Below are 15,990 nucleotides of genomic sequence, written 5' to 3' on the forward strand. Positions count from 1 at the left end.
GTTCGATGTGGCAGGAAGTAGGGACCTGTATGAGCACGCGGAGCTTTTTGAGCGGCTGCGAGGCAGTGCGCATGCTCTGAATGAGTAATGCATTTCCTTCTCGCCAGCAGGATTCTAGGGCAGAGAAGAAAGTGTTGTCAATCTACAGTCGTTTGAGAGCAAAGGCACCAGGCTGATGGCAGTTGTGCAAGACACTCTGTGTGCCGGTGCTTTCCTCTCGAGGCTGTAGATCAGAATGTGTGCAATAGTCATTATTAATTTATGAAATTCTGTTTGCCGCCTTCTGCTTACCATCACACAGAAGATGGTATTGTCAAGTGTGAGCGTTCATATTTCTCCAACTGAACCCATAAGAATCCATTTATCTAGCACAGTCCCGTGTGCAGTGAAAGAAGTCTCTGAAGGCACACATTGAATTCTATTTCATTAAAAACGCCATCTTGCAATTTATGCGTGAAAAACACCCCAATTTTAAAAGCATTATCTCAGTCACTGCTTGTTAACCACCTCACCACAAGCAGATGAAGACCACGTCGTTGTTCCACTGTGTAGGTCCCAGTCATTGTACATTCAAAGCATCAGAGTGTCTACTCTGAAACAGCGTGTGGCGATGATGTTGACGATCCGTAAAGGCGGGGAAATTCCACCATGGCTACCCTCAGCTGCCTTGGTTTCACAGTAATAGGGTCCCGTTTATAATTATTTTGCATGGGATGCCTGTGTTCTTACTCATATGTTCTCCTTTCATGGCTGATAAAGACAGTTGATGCCTTCTTCCCTTTTTGTGCAGAAAGCAGGGAGACAAGTTCTAGTCAACTATAGCACATTAGCACGCACATATAAAGGGCTCCACTGATGCTTTGTCCGTACTCAGGGTATCGGAGTCTACTTTTGATTTAAATAGAGCAATAATCTGGTCATGGACAGGAGGTATGACTAAGTAAGTAGTCCTGGTCACCCACCCATTGGTGCCTGAGCTCTGCCAGTACAAGTGGCCCTTGGAAGTCGTGGACACAGGAGACTGGTAGCTGTAAGATGATCTGCTCCAGAGAACTGGCTCTGTATTATACAGAGTTGTGCTCATTCTAGGTGGTCTGCCTGGTAGGTTTGTTGTTGCCAGGGAGTACATATAGTCACTTGTGTCCAGTCCCATTGTCCCTGGACTGTAAGACATTTTATAAGGAAAGGTGAAGGGCAGTGACTTGTGTATGCCCTCAGCCTTGAAGGCAGGTACGGTGGGGTTTAGGTGGGCAAAGTCAGAGGAATCTGAGCCAGAGTGAACGTGAGGTGTAATGGAATCTAGAGCTGCACGTCTACGCCAAAAAGTGGGAATATTACGAGGGGATACAAAGTCCCATTCTCAGGGTCTTAGGCTCATATAGAAGAATTTCAAAACAGAATCAGAGACTCGGGCAAGGAGGTGGATAATAGAAAGCAAGCAAGGCCCACCCAAAAAGCAATGAGGTGCTGCTAGGCTTCTCCTCCTAAAGGAGTCAGAGGTCACTGGATCGGGGTGTGGAGGAGCCTTAGGACACAGTGAAAATGGCCTGAGTATCAGAGCAAGCTGACTTAGGATTCTGACCGGTGTCCAGGGAAGGGAGATGGAAAGGGAGCAGAAAAAGTTAGGCCTCTGCATCAGAACGCAGAAGGAGAGCAGGCGTGGCAGGGAGGCTCAGCAGGCTGCTGCTTGAGAGGAGCCTACAGGGTCTGGGAGCCCACGTCTCACTAAGATGCTCTTCCTCCCATTCCTGTCTCCCTCTAACTGTGCTTTGCTGCCATCAATGTACCCTTCTCGAAGTTTAAACCAAGTTGTTTCTGTTTGCTCTTTCCCACATCACCGTAGGTCTAGTGGCCTTGGCTGGGCTACAGCTTTTGCTGTCCTCACAATGGGTGTTATCACCCTGTAAAGAGGGTTACTGACCATAAGCCATGCAATTTGCATCAGAAATTTCTTACTAGGTTGGTATTTGTATGTTTCAAAGTGGGTGTCCAAAATGGGGTATACTTGCTCTCTATATCAGGAAAGATACTACTACCCATGGATCGTACCATTTTACCAGAGAGCTGGCAGAGGTACGCATGTTGCAAATAGTGTTTGAAAGGGTGATGGCCACACGTGGCCCTTTTCCATCCTTCTCTCCCTACCTGCCATCCTCTACTGTCCCTCCTGAGGAATGAGGACCTTCATAGTCATAGAAGGGAACGGGGGATGCCCAGTTCTTCATCTGCTGAACAGCACTTCAGATCCTTCCTACTCCTTGAGAGAGGAGTGGTCCGTGAGAGCAGAGCAGTAAAGGCCATCACACTTTCTATCTTGCTGGACCTCTGATTTGGTTCATCTGGCACTGACCAAATTCTCCAACGCATCATCACTCCAAAGTTGGGTTTGGGGATTCTGGTGGAGACGTTAGCAACACAAGTACTGTCAGATAAATTAACTACAAAGGGGGAAATGTTGTTGGGTCCACAAATTGACTTGTGTCTGAAGTTTGGCTGTTCTGTCTGAGGTCTCCTTCAACTCTTCTCATGTGGACCACCAAACATTCATAGCAGTAGGAGATGGGATGCCTTGTGCAGGGCCTGTGTTATAAATAAAAGCATTTAAAGATGAATTCGGAAGACAGCTTGAGACTAGTTTTATTGGAGTTGAGAGAAAAGGCCACAGATCAGGCCAGTGGAGGCTTTGGGATCTGTGGAAGGGAAGTGGATAAGAGAATGAGAGTTAATGCTTTCTGAGTTGGAAAAAGGCTCTGAGGAGTCTGGCTGTTGTGTTGGGGAAGGCGTCTGTGTGAGTGACTGTTGCTAGGGGGAGGACAAGAAGGACTAGGATGTAGGCTTCTGTCTGGGAAGGGGAGGACAAGAGGAGAAACTCAGAAGTCCTGCTGCCAGCTCTGTCCCAGTTTCTTGTTTCATAATCCATTGTTTTATTTTATTAGTTTTATTTTATCTTGAGAATTTTTGAAATGTTCTTATATAGATGCTCTTATATATGACTCCTGGCTGGCATCAAGTATAGTATGTAGCCTAAGCTAGCCCTGAGTTCCTGTTCCTACTGGTCTACTGTCGAGTGCTGGGATTGCAGGCATAAAACTTCATGATATTGTTAATGTCTTTACTTACCTATCATAATGTATGTGTGTGTCATATATATATATATACATACAGATGGACACACACACACACACATACACACACACACACACACACACACACACACACACACACACACACACACACACACACACGGCAAGATACAGAAATGATAAGTCTCCAGCTTGCTGGAGATCTGTCCATGTATGTCAGGTGAAGTCACTGTTTAGAAGCCTCTAACATGGTTTGCAGTAAACTCCCATTTCCACCTGGACAAGAGCCGCTGTTTGGCCTTAGAGAAGTGGAGTCCTTCGTTCTTGCTTTTCTTAACTAGGCTCATGACTAGAGTGTGTGCACTGTGATTGGCTCCTCCAGTCGTCAGACATCTGGGCTGTCACCTTTTTAAGGTGGAATTGCTGAGTCAGTATATGTCATTGCTGCTTTTGTTTATTTGACAATGAACTTTTAGATTGAGGAGAATGTGGCATTTAGAACCCAAAATATAAGTGTCTTGCTGTGATTCTAATCATCATTTTTATATTAAAAACTTCACACAGTGCTACACCTACTGCCTTCACAAGGTCATACACAGAAGAGGCAAGGTTGGTGCTTCATCCACACCCAGCACAAGAGCAGACTGCCATTCGTTAGGCTGTGATGCTCTGTCAGTCTAATTAAGTGCCATGAATGAACCATCTTCAAACAGCATGCTGGACATTGAGCGTGCTGTCAGTCCCCAAGTACATTTTTCACAGTTCCGGCCCTCGTTAGTCTGGTATATTGAGGCCACTATTTTAACAGGTAGCGAAAAGCTGCATAAAACTGTCAGAGTAATGTGTATGTGACAAGACTAAATGTTTTGCTTAGACTGGGTCAACATATGAATGGTAATTCCTGCTGTGTCTAAACTTTAACTTCTGAAGACCCATCTGTAAGATACAGATACAAATGGATGGTGACAATGTTGATGGCACTGTGTTAGGTGTGATGGCACATGCTATAAGATAGATAGAAGTTGTCGTGTATAGTTTGCTATAGAGCCACATGCAAAACAATTACAACTTGAAAAAGTACACTATGTAGTAAGGCCGAATAGTAACATAGCATTATTCAATCCAAGGAAAGTAGCACTCCTTAGAGGTCTATAACAAAGTTAGCGTTTGATTTCATGCTCAGAAGAACAGTTGAATTTAGTCTTCAGAAAGGTGACCAGGGAGTTTAGAATGGAGTTGAGTGTCCTGGTGTATGCCCGTACTCTCAGCACTCAAGATGTTGCAGCAAGTTCATGACCAACCTGGGCTGCATAGTGAAACTCTGTCTGACCCTCCACTGTCACCAATAAAAATATTGGAGTGAAACAGAAAAAAAAAAGATAAAAAAGAAGGTAAAAAAGTGATTGTAAGCCAGTCTTCAAAAATAGATAATTATATGCAAACTTTGGGGACTGATTTCATTCCTCTTCTAGTTAAGATGTAGGGAGAAAAAGCCATTAGACACGATGTGAAATTCCAGAAGGCACATGAGGTCATACGCAGAAAAGGCAAGGCGACACCCACATCCACACCCAGGAAAACTCCTGTCTTGGCAGCAGACTGCCTTCCATGATACTAGGACGCTGTATCAGTCTAACCAAGTGTGAGTGGCTCAGCTCTACAGAGGAGAACATTTCAAGCCAGCTTAGGGCTGGAGACTGCAGTAGTGGGGAGCTCTGGCTGTTCCTGCAGAGGACCTGGGTTCAGGTCTCAGCACCTCCATGGGCACCCGCACCTCCAGCACCAGAGGATCCATTGCCTTCTTCTGGCCTCCATAGGCACTGCATACCTGCTACATACACATCAAACAGGCACACACATGTACACATAAAATTAAAATACGCATGTATAAAATAAAAATGTCAAGTGTATATCTTTTAATAATATAAATTCTAAGTAAAGCATTATAAGGTCAAGCTTCTGAGAGAAATGGCCCCATAATTAGTTTCCTTTTACCCGGCCAAAGGAAAACCTGAATTTTGACGTGGAGCAAAGTTTGGGGGTGATGACAAAGGACTTTCTGTTGTCAACATTAGCATCTGATGCACAACCTCTGTGTTTTAATGTTGACAGCTTCTCCCCTGTGATTCTCTAGAAGCAGATGAAGTGGGAAAACTGAGACAAGAGAGAAATGCTGCTCTGGAAGAACGGGATGTGCTTAAGGTAACTGTCCCCTTGGCGTCCTGCGTTTGCTTTTAGAAAGACACGATCCCAGATTGGACTCTGCAGCAGAGTGCTCATTCTGTTTTGAATGAAGGCAACTTAATATCATATCAGACCAGGACATCTGTGTGGTTGTCTTAGAGTCATCCTCGAGGTCACCGCTCACTTATTTTCACTCCATGGCATGGGCATAAGAGCCAGTGTGGACAGTGAGTGGGCTTTCCTCTCCTGTCTGACCTTGCTGCTCCGACGCCTGTTCTCTCGTGTTGGTGGCAACAGCAGGTGTAGCTGAGGAGCCAAGCAAGCCATGACAAATGTGATTCCTCTGGTGTTCACAGAACATACGTTTTCTTCCCGGTACAGGGTCGTGTCTGAGGGACATAGTGTTTTGCTAATGTAATTTGAAAACTGAAGGCCTTGTGCTTTCAGGGGCGAACAAATCACATATGCTCCAAATACACGATAACATTTTGATGCTTTCTCTATAGTGGCATTCTGTTCTTAATGGAATATTAAGTTTAAGTTAAATCCTGACTTTTACAGGAAGCTATTATATGTTCCAAGGAAAGTACATTCATTTTACCATAAAAATATGCATTTTAAATTATTTTGTTAAATGAAGCTTTCTAGTTATTTAATTTAGATGTATTAGTATAAATTCTTTATTCAAAAAAGAAACACCATTTTCTTTTTTTTTTTGCAAATGTCATAATTTTATTCTTTCTGACTTAAGAAAACTCTATTTTATAAATGCATGTATATGCTTGGGTTAGTATCAGTCTGTGTGTCTATGTCTAGATAGACAGACAGATTACAGACCAAATTCTGTTCATTGACTTATCTGTTAATGGGATGAAAAGTTGGTTCTGAATCTTAGCTTATACAATTGGTGCTGAAATAAATATAGATTTGCAAATATTTCTGTGGTATACCCCTTCAGTTTTACATTCAGGAGTGGTATAACTGAACCACATGGTAGTTCTGGGGTTTTTTTTGGTTTTTGTTATTGTTGTTGTTGTTTGATTATTTTTTATTTTTTTTGGGGGGGGTTGTTTGGTTTTTTTTTCCATCTTTATTAAATTGGGTATTTCTTACTTACATTTCAACTGTTATTCCCTTTCCCGGTTTCCAGGCCAACATCCCCCTAACCTCTTCCCCTCCCCTTCTCGATGGGTGTTCCACTCCCAATCCTTCCCCCATTACCGCCCTCCCCCCAACAGTCCCGTTCACTGGGGGGTCCAGCTTGGCAGGACCAAGGGCTTCCCCTTCCACTGCTGCTCTTACTAGGATATTCATTGCTACCTATGAGGTTGGAGCCCAGGGTCAGTCCATGTATAGTCTTTGGGTAGTGGCTTAGTCCCTAGAAACTCTGGTTGTTGGCATTGTTGTTCATATGGGGTCTCAAGCCCCTTCAGCTTTTTCAGTCCTTTCTCTAATTCCACCAAAGGGGGTCCCAATCTCAGTTCAGTGGTTTGCTGCTGGCATTCACCTATGTATTTGCTGTATTCTGGTGGTGTCTCTCAGGAGAGATCTACATCCGGTTCCTGTCAGCCTGCACTTCTTTGCTTCATCCATCTTATCTAGTTTGGTGGCTGTATATGTATGGGCCACATGTGGGGCAGGCTCTGAATGGGTGTTCCTTCAGCCTCTGTTCTAAACCTTGCCTCCCTATCCCCTCCCAAGGGTATTCTTGTTCCCCTTGTAAAGAAGGAGTGAAGCATCTGCATTTTGGTAATCCTTCTAGAGTTTCATGTGTTCTGTGCATCTAGGGTAATTTGAGCTAATTAGGGTAATTAGGCTAATATCCACTTATCAATGAGTGCATACCATATGTGTTTTTCTGTGATTGTGTTACCTCACTCAGGATGATATTTTCCAGTTCCATCCATTTGCCTATGAATTTCATAAAGTAATTGTTTTTAATAGCTGAGTAGTATTCCATTGTGTAGATATACCATATTTTCTGTATCCATTCCTCTGTTGAAGGGCATCTAGGTTCTTTCCAGCTTCTGGCTATTATAAATAAGGCTGCTATGAACATAGTGGAGCATGTGTCTTTGTTATATGTTGGAGCATCTTTTGGGTATATGCCCAAGAGAGGTATAGCTGGGTCCTCAGGTAATGCAATGTCCAATTTTTTGAGGAACCTCACCATTTTCTTTCTACTGTTTCTTCTTTATAATGCTAGCCTTTAGACAAAGCCAATATTAAAAATTTCTAGCATATCCTGTCAGATTTCCTGAAGACAGCCCAAACAAACCACATTTAAAAAATAAGTTTATATGTGTGTACGGGCCAGAGACACATGGGAACTACTTACCTTCCTCTGTATTTAATTATAAGCCTAAAACTACTCCATAAAGTGATTTCTTAAATAGTTAAAAAGAAGCTTATTGTGTTAACCCATGCATAACTTAGTTCTGATAGACCCATTTTATTACAGCTGGGTGTCTGTTTTGCATGGTTCAAATTGAATCGTGGGCAGTTTCTCCACAGCTCTTCATGTCTTCCATGATAGAGATCCACTGTATCAGCTGGTTTTAACCAGTTCTCTGGTAATGGATACTTAGGTGATCTTCAGTGTTCAATTATCAAGAGTAACTCCAGGGCCTACAGAGGTGGCTTAGAGTTATAAGAACTTGCTCCTTGTTCAGAGGACATGAGTTAGGTCCCAGCATCAGACTGAGCATGGGGACCCCAATGGAGGAGTTAGAGAAAGGACTGAAGGAGCTGAAGGGGTTTGCAACCCCATAGGAATAACAATACCAACCAACCAGAGCTCCCAGGAACCAAATCACCAACCAAAGAGTACACATGGAGGGACCCATGGTTCCAGCCACATATGTAGCAGAGGATGGCCTTGTTGGGCATCAATGGGAAGAGAAAGAAGCCTTTGGTCCTGTGAAAGATCATTTCCCGGTGTAGGGGAATGCCAGGGTGTTGAGGTGGAAGTAGATGGGTGGGAGCATCCTCATAGAAGCAAGGAGGGGGAAACCGCGAAAAGGGATAACATTTGAAATGTAAATACATAAAATATCCAATTAAAAAAATAACTTCAGGGACTACAGAGATGGCTCAGCAGTTATAAGAACTTGCTCCTGGTCCAAAGGGTGTGTGTTAGGTCCCAGCATTCACATCAGGTGGCCTGTACTTTACTATACTCCAACTCCCAGGCATTCAACACCATCATCTGGCCTCCAAGGACACCGCACATATGTTACATATACACAATAGACACACATATGAAAATGAAAATAAGTCTTAGTAACTTTGTGGGTGTGTGGCTAGGCAGTTATGAAAATTCACACTAAATCTGAGAAAACGGAATTGCAATATTAAAGTGTCCTGATGTAAAACATTCTGTATATTTCTCCAAATTTTGTTTCATAAGGCTTTGGTAATTCATATTCCTTCCAAATATAAGTGAACTTCCCACAAATATGGTTATATTTTATAATTCTGAAATTTACCACCTTTCCATACGTTGGCATACCTAGATGAAAATGCAGAATTCACTTACAAAGCTGTTGGTGTCTTGCGAGTATCTCAGAACCGTGCTGCAGTGTTGGTCACAGCGGTCAGACTATTTCCCATGTGCTTCATCTTTACATCACGTCCACCATTCGGGAGGCAGGGAGTCTCACATATTTTTCATTTCCCTACAGTTTTTCACTGCTGGATTTAATGATATGTTTTGAGTTTTATTTGAATGTCAATATTAATTGCCAGAATTCTAATTTAAAATTGTGTAAGCCATGCTCATGTAACATTTAAACAAGGGGCCCCTGAGGAGCCATTCAGTCAAGATCACCTTTCAAGTTCATGAACTGTAATTGAGCACATTTTAATGTTGCAAAACCTAAAGTCCCAGAATAAAAACGACTCTGCTTTAAATTCCCTCTACATTGATTTTTTGCCCTCTGAGATTCATGTATTTTTAAAGATTCATAAGGGCTGCAGGGGTGTCCCGGCTCTTAACAGGACTTGTTATTCTTATAGAGAATCCAGGTTCTGTCCCCAGCACTCACATGACGGCTCAAACCATCCATAACTCCAGTTCCAGGGGATCCAATGCCTTCTTCTGAGTGACCCCTGTGGGCACCAAGCATCCATGTGGTGCACACACACGTGTGGATCAAACACTCATACACCTCAAATAAAATGAATGAATTTAATTTAACAATCAAAAGTTGTATAAATAGTATATTAAGCAGTAAATATTTTTCTTGAGGTAATGTTACATTTTCAGTTATTCTGCCTTTTTTTGTTACAGGCATCTACATACACATGGAAACACACACACAGACACACACACACACACACACACACACACACACACACACGGACACACAGAGCAGCAGAGCTTGTTAAGTGCAGACCATAGAGTAGAAATGGTCTGCTCTCACTCATCATCAGCCTATGACAGCTTTGGTCTCACTTGAGGTACAGATGAGTAATTTTAGGCCTCTGGCTAATGCGCATTTCGCTGAAGTGATCGTTAGTAGTGCCTTGGGAACTGTTTAACCCAAAGTGCAATGGCCCTGCTCTTCAGAGAAGAGTGGAAACGGATGCTTGTCCTGTGTACAGGTGCACAGATGAACAGAGTAGAACACCATGAGTGCAGGAGGCTGGCAGGGTAGAGCAGAGAGGGCGGAATCACCCCAGACATCAGGCTCCTTCCTCTCTAAGTCATGACACTGCCATGAGTCTTCAGCACTCTATTTAAGGTCCCAGGAACCCTGTTCATGACTTCAGTAATGGCCCCTGGTTCACTGAGCGTTTCTGACTGCACCACTCAACAAGGTGGGACATCTCAGACTTCATGCTGGGTTTAATTTTAGGTTCAAAAATGATCATATTTTCCTTTTGCCCGTATTCAAGTATATACTTCATATTTTGGCTGTAATAGTTCTATCCTTTTTTGAATAATTGTTCAAAAATGGGCAAATATTACATTGGGAAGCTAAGAGTCGACCCAATCTTTCTTTGCTTTGATTGATTAAAGCTTTTTCGTGTCTGATTCAGAATAAGACTATTCAATCTGGTAGCTCTTTGGTAATGACGGCTGTCGCCCACATTTAGTTGTGGTTTACCCACTTCAGTCCTGACTGACTTCATCTGGAGCTCAGAATTTGGCATTTTTTATAAGGTAATACACAGTTAGCTTTAGATGACTGACCACAAGTGAGTGACATGTAAAGCCAGGAAAATAACTAGGAATTTCATTAGAAATTTTTAGTACTTTGATGTTTGGGGATAAACTTTGAAACAGGGGACTGGAAATCATTCCTGGTGTCACAATGACATGCTACTCATTCAGTGGTTTTCAAACACAGGAGAAATTACTCGAATCAGAGAAGCACAGGAAACAATTGATAGAAGAACTCCAGAATGTGAAACAGGTAAGTCGTGTGGGATTAGGGGATGCAGGGATGGTGGGGTGCATGGGGTACGGTGCATGAGAGTATCTGTGAACCCTTTGTGTGTGAAGGTGTGTGAGGCAGACCTCTAAAGCAGTGCTGCTTCATCCTATCTCAGAATCTGCTACTGCAGACGGCACAGGAGAAAACTGTAGAGCTCTTAAAAATGAGCATTTGGAGTTTATAAATATACTGGGTCCTGCTCGATTAATCAAACAGATTTAAAATTCTGAAAGGGCTTCCAGGAACCAAAATGACCAATCTCGTTGCTTTTCTATTATTCTCTTTCATTTCCCTTTTGTTTTCACTTTCTTTTGTTATTTATGCCTCAAGATTTTATTAAAGAAAAACAAAGCAAGCACTTCTCCCCCAAATGCAGAACACGACATTGCTGTCCTAGGTGCTCATGGTAAAGAATTGAGAATGTCCTCTCACTTTGCATGGTCTTCTCCAGATTGCAGTAGATTTGACAATACAAACAGCACTGTGAAAAAGTAAAAGCATGGACAGGGAGTGCACTCTGAATGCAGCCGTAGTGCCTGTGGAAGCCTGGTAGAGATCAGTGCTGGATGTGTGCTTCTCAACCCCCTCACACTGCCCTCACAGAAAGCATCATATTGGCCAAGAAAGCAAACAGAGCCATACGTGACTCATGCCCTCCATCTGATGGTCACAGAGACCAGAGCAAACCTCTGTAGTAAGTAGAATACATAATTCTCAGAGTAAGTCCTAAAGCTGGCCTGCTATTGCATCCCAGGACCGAGTACAGGCTTGAAAGACTCTGAAAGAAGGAAGAAGAAACACGAATCTAGTGAAACAAGTGAAATCATTACCAGAAATAAAGTCTAATGATTAATGCCAAAATCCTGGCCATTGGCCAGGACTTGATGACACTCAGCCAGGATTCTAAAGCGTGTGCACCCAGAAATCGCAGCCTCTGAGAGTCAGTGCTTTGTGGGAAGAGTCAGATAAATTAGAATCTGCAGACTCCCCTGCGACCAAGCAGTGATAGAACAGCGAGAAGAAAGTGAAAGGTCTTAGAGAAAGAGAAGACATCGCTTTGTCACTTCTCCTGGGGCCAGCAGTAATACGATTCATAGTGCCCCTGCGCAGAAGAGGGTGGTCCTGGCCTAAACCTTTTTATAAAGTAGTGTTTTAAATCTGAAAAACATTCCCATCATTATCAGCTGCAAAAGTTCATGTGACTTAGTGTCTCCATTTTGGTGAAGTGTGTACAGCAAGTAATAGCAAAGCAGAAAACAACTGTAACGTAACACTGCACATTCAACCGAAGGTTCTCAGTAAGTACTGGGGGATAAGAGAAATATGCCTCAAATCTGAAAGGAAACAACTAAAGACTAGGGCCAGTGAGATGGCTCATGGAGTAAAGGTGCTTGCTACCATTTGCCACCAGTTAGTGCAGAAATATAAATGGAAAGTAAACTGACAAGAATTATATTCAGGTGCACAAGAAACAAGAAAATAAATTGCAGAATTTCTTGAAGAAAACAGTCAGAACAAGAAAACAGTAAAGTTAAGAATATCATCCAACCAAATTTTTGAGAATAGAAGACTTGCATCTAATTCGAGCCTCTCTGAGGGTCTAAAACCTCCCCACACCATCATATGTAGAGTCCCAGAAAGATGACAGATCTCAGGGCTGAGAAGTAAGTTCAGCTATGCCTGGATCTGACGTTGATAGAGCCATACCATGAGGAGCTGTCTGACAAGGACTTTTGTGCCTGCATCTGGATGAACCAGGCCATCAAAGCATTAATCACAGTCATGAGTGGTGCACTGTAGAATAATGACAACTCATGAGCCTGCACCATGTGTAATTACATTACTCACTAATAGGGTAGAGGCGCGCTCTGGATCATGGTGATTGTCGAGTGCAGACTGGAAACATCATAGTTGCTGCTAGATTTGGAAAGAAGCATTTTGAATGTTTTAGTAAGGATTGAATTAGGAACAAATTAAGATGCTAAATTTAGGAGGAAAATTTAATGAACAAGATATCTACATAGTTATGTAGTTTAGAAGTGACTCTATAAACCACTGCTAATTATAAGAGAGAAATAGTAATTATGCAGTGGAAAATTGAGAAAACAGTTTGATGCTAAAAGTTGTCCTCACCAATGAAGAAGTCATTGTTACTTGAAATGTGAAACCCTGAAAAGGACACAGTGTCATCTCTGCCACCCTGACTGAGAGTTCGTAGCCTGAGTCTAACCTTGGAGGGCATCTGGAGTCTGGTAAAAATGCTGATGTTAAAGGGAGATAAGAGACAGAAAATATGGGGTTGGGAATTTAGCTCAGTAGAGCACTTGCCTAGCAAGTGCAAGGCCATGGGTTCGGTCCCCAGCTCCGAGGGGGAAAAAAAAAAAAGAGAGACAGAAAATATAAAGAAATACTTGACCCTGGGCTAAATCCCGTATTGCGGTTGGGATAGATCTGGAATGCAGAAGGTAGATCAGATCAATGAAAGTGTTGAAACTCCTAATAGAATTATTTATGGTAATATCCTTATTAGGAATACCATTGCACTTAAGAATAACGGGTTATGATATATGTACCTTGCTCTCACATGGTAAAGGAACTCTGGATGCATTTGAGATGCATAACATACACACACATAGGGGTTGGGGATTTAGCTCAGTGGTAGAGCTCTTGCCTATGGCTTAAGGCCCTGGGTTCGGTCCCCAGCTCCGAAAAAAAAAAAAAGAAACCTAAAAAAAAAAAAAAAACCATACACACACATGTCTGAATATAGAGGAGATTGAGACTATGTAATGTCTTAGCACAGCTCCTAAGTATCCGTGCATTATAGGAATTCCTTAACTCTCACTCATGATATGTTGGCCAGGGGTTGACTGTGGGGTGTTTGCTAAATCTGTGTGTAGGATATGAGAACATTCTTCACCTTTTCTTTCTGATCAAAATGTTTTATTTATTTTATGAGTATGAGTCTCGGCCAGCATGTGCATATGTTCACCTCACGTATACTTATTGTCTAAGAAGGTCAGAAGAGGCTCTGGATCCCTTGAATCTGGATGGTTATGAGCTGCCATGTGTTGGCGAAAACAAATCTGGTCCGTCTTTGAGAGCAGCAAGTGCTCTTAGTGAGGGAGACATCTCCCCAGCCTCTCTTAACGTTATCTTATAAAACTGTTAAGTCCTCTTTAGTTCAGTCAAGTTCTCACTTTCGTTTTGAGATAGCCTTAATCTGTAGCCCAGGCTAGCCTCAAACTCCCACCTCAGCCTCCAAAGTGATAGAATCAGAGTTTTAATTTTTAATTAAAGTGTGTCTGTGTCTGTGTCTTCTGAATGCAGTCAATTCATGCCATCAGGCTTAGCCATGAGTATCTTTACCCACTGGGCCACCTGACCTTATTTTATTGACCATTTGGTTGTTGTGTCTTACGTTCTTTTACTTCTATGTCCTCAGCACCTGCACCTTCAGTATGCTTTCCATTTCAGTGTTTCTTTGTGTTCTGAAAGTGTGATGTATGGATCTTCGTAGTTAAATTGTATTTGTAAAGCAAATTAGAGGATGCTTTCACTACATTTAATTAAAATCTTGTTTTCCTAAATTCTTGGGTTGAGTACCAATGGTTTGATGCAATCGTTACATTAAGGCTGACATAAGTCTAAGCAAGAAAGGAAGGAGGAAATAAAGTGTTGGGAAAACTGTCTTTTCCCAGCAATACCTACCCTTTCCACACAAGACTTTCCTATAAATGATTATTTTCCTTTATTCAAATAACAGTCAGGTCAATACTAATAAATCTTCTGTGTCAGAACTTAATATTGAGTCAGGAGGAAGTCAGAGATGAAGCTGTATGTGAAGAGCAGTGGCTCGTCCTCTTCTCTGGTGGATGAATGTCAGGAGCGTACGTGTAGAGGAGAAAGTGCTCCTAGCCTAACATCTGCACTAGACCATGTAGGTTTGTACCCTACCCTTCGTCACGCTAGCTGTTGACCTCCAGAAGCCATACTTGCTTTCCTAAGCCTCCATTTGATAATAGGTTCCTTCCCAAGAATGCCAAAAGACTTGAGTGACGTAAAGTCCATACAGTGTGCTGTCTATCGTCCGTAGTAAACACTCAAGTATTCATATGACTGCTGGAAGTCACGAAAGAAGTGACTTTTAGCCATTTAGTTTGGAGGGCAGTTGAAATTCCAAGTAAGGGATGAGGGAACTTGTCATATATTGGGAGGGTACACACTGGGCTAATAACAGTGTGAAAGTTGTATCTTAGCAGGGAAATGCATGTCTGTAGGGCCAGAGGCCATTTTGGTGTATTAGCTTTTCACTCTGTTTGTATCTTTGTGACTGATAAAGTAGTAATGTCTTTCCTATAATTGATGCTTAGAACTTCAAAGTTTAAGTGTGTTAACATTTTGTTAGCACTCGTGGAAAACAGTAGTTATGTATTCCTGTAATGTCTTGACTATAATCACCCAAAAGCCAGGAACATGATAGAAACGTGGAGATAAAGAGGACAGGAAATGCCATTTAAGTTGAAATTTTGAGGCCAAAGAATGTAGGCAGTTGAATGTCAAACTACAGGTTCAATGACCAACTGCCCCCAAGAGTATTTGGCAAATGGGAAAAAAGAATACTTTACCACACCCGTAATCTGATCACATTCTTTTTCACTCCACATCCATCCTGTGGACCCTACAGAATTTGGGGTCCACTGAATTTTATTTTCACCTGAATGTTTATAACTACATTGCTTACCACTCTTTACCACCACTCTCACAGGTTCAAGCTAACATTATTTTCCTGATATTGTCAGCTTCCTTCCACCCCCGACCCACCTTACACAGTCCAATCTGAACACTAGTTACAAGTATCCTTTTAAAATATAATGTAAAACTCTGTAGAACTTTCTGTCATATCTATGAGAAGCCCAAAATACAAATAATGGACGCCTCAAGTAAAGGTCAAAGCTGACAGGGGGTGGACAAGATCTGACCTCTTGCCTGGGTCTTCACATTCTCCCTGTCCCCACAGACTTCTGTGCTTGCCTCACCTCCACCCCACTGTGTCTTCCCAGCCCTCTCTGTTCTTCCCACACCATCACCCTGCAGCCTGCCCTCACTGTAAGTGGAAGGGTCTGGAGTATTGACATACCGTCATTAGCATAGAGGGGACAGCACCTCTGATTTCAGCCACAGCTGCCACAGACTAGGGGCTCAAATGTTTGGGGAAGTGAGGAAGGGGAGAAGGGAAAAATAAAAGATTAATTTAACAGCAGATTTGGAAGTAAGTGAGG

At 42.4% G+C, this 15,990-nt stretch overlaps 1 protein-coding gene across 1 annotated transcript in view; it reads left to right on the forward strand.

The window, feature by feature from the left end:
- Stxbp4 (syntaxin binding protein 4) overlaps positions 1-15,990 on the forward strand; it is a 127,349-nt gene that overhangs the window by 33,809 nt on the left and 77,550 nt on the right. The window contains exons 9-10 of the mRNA XM_032914218.1: positions 5,196-5,285; positions 10,622-10,687. Coding sequence (XP_032770109.1) covers positions 5,196-5,285; positions 10,622-10,687 — 156 coding nt within the window. The remainder of the gene's footprint in view (positions 1-5,195; positions 5,286-10,621; positions 10,688-15,990) is intronic.

This window comes from Rattus rattus, chromosome 9, assembly GCF_011064425.1.
Source record: "Rattus rattus isolate New Zealand chromosome 9, Rrattus_CSIRO_v1, whole genome shotgun sequence".
Lineage (NCBI taxonomy): Eukaryota > Metazoa > Chordata > Mammalia > Rodentia > Muridae > Rattus > Rattus rattus.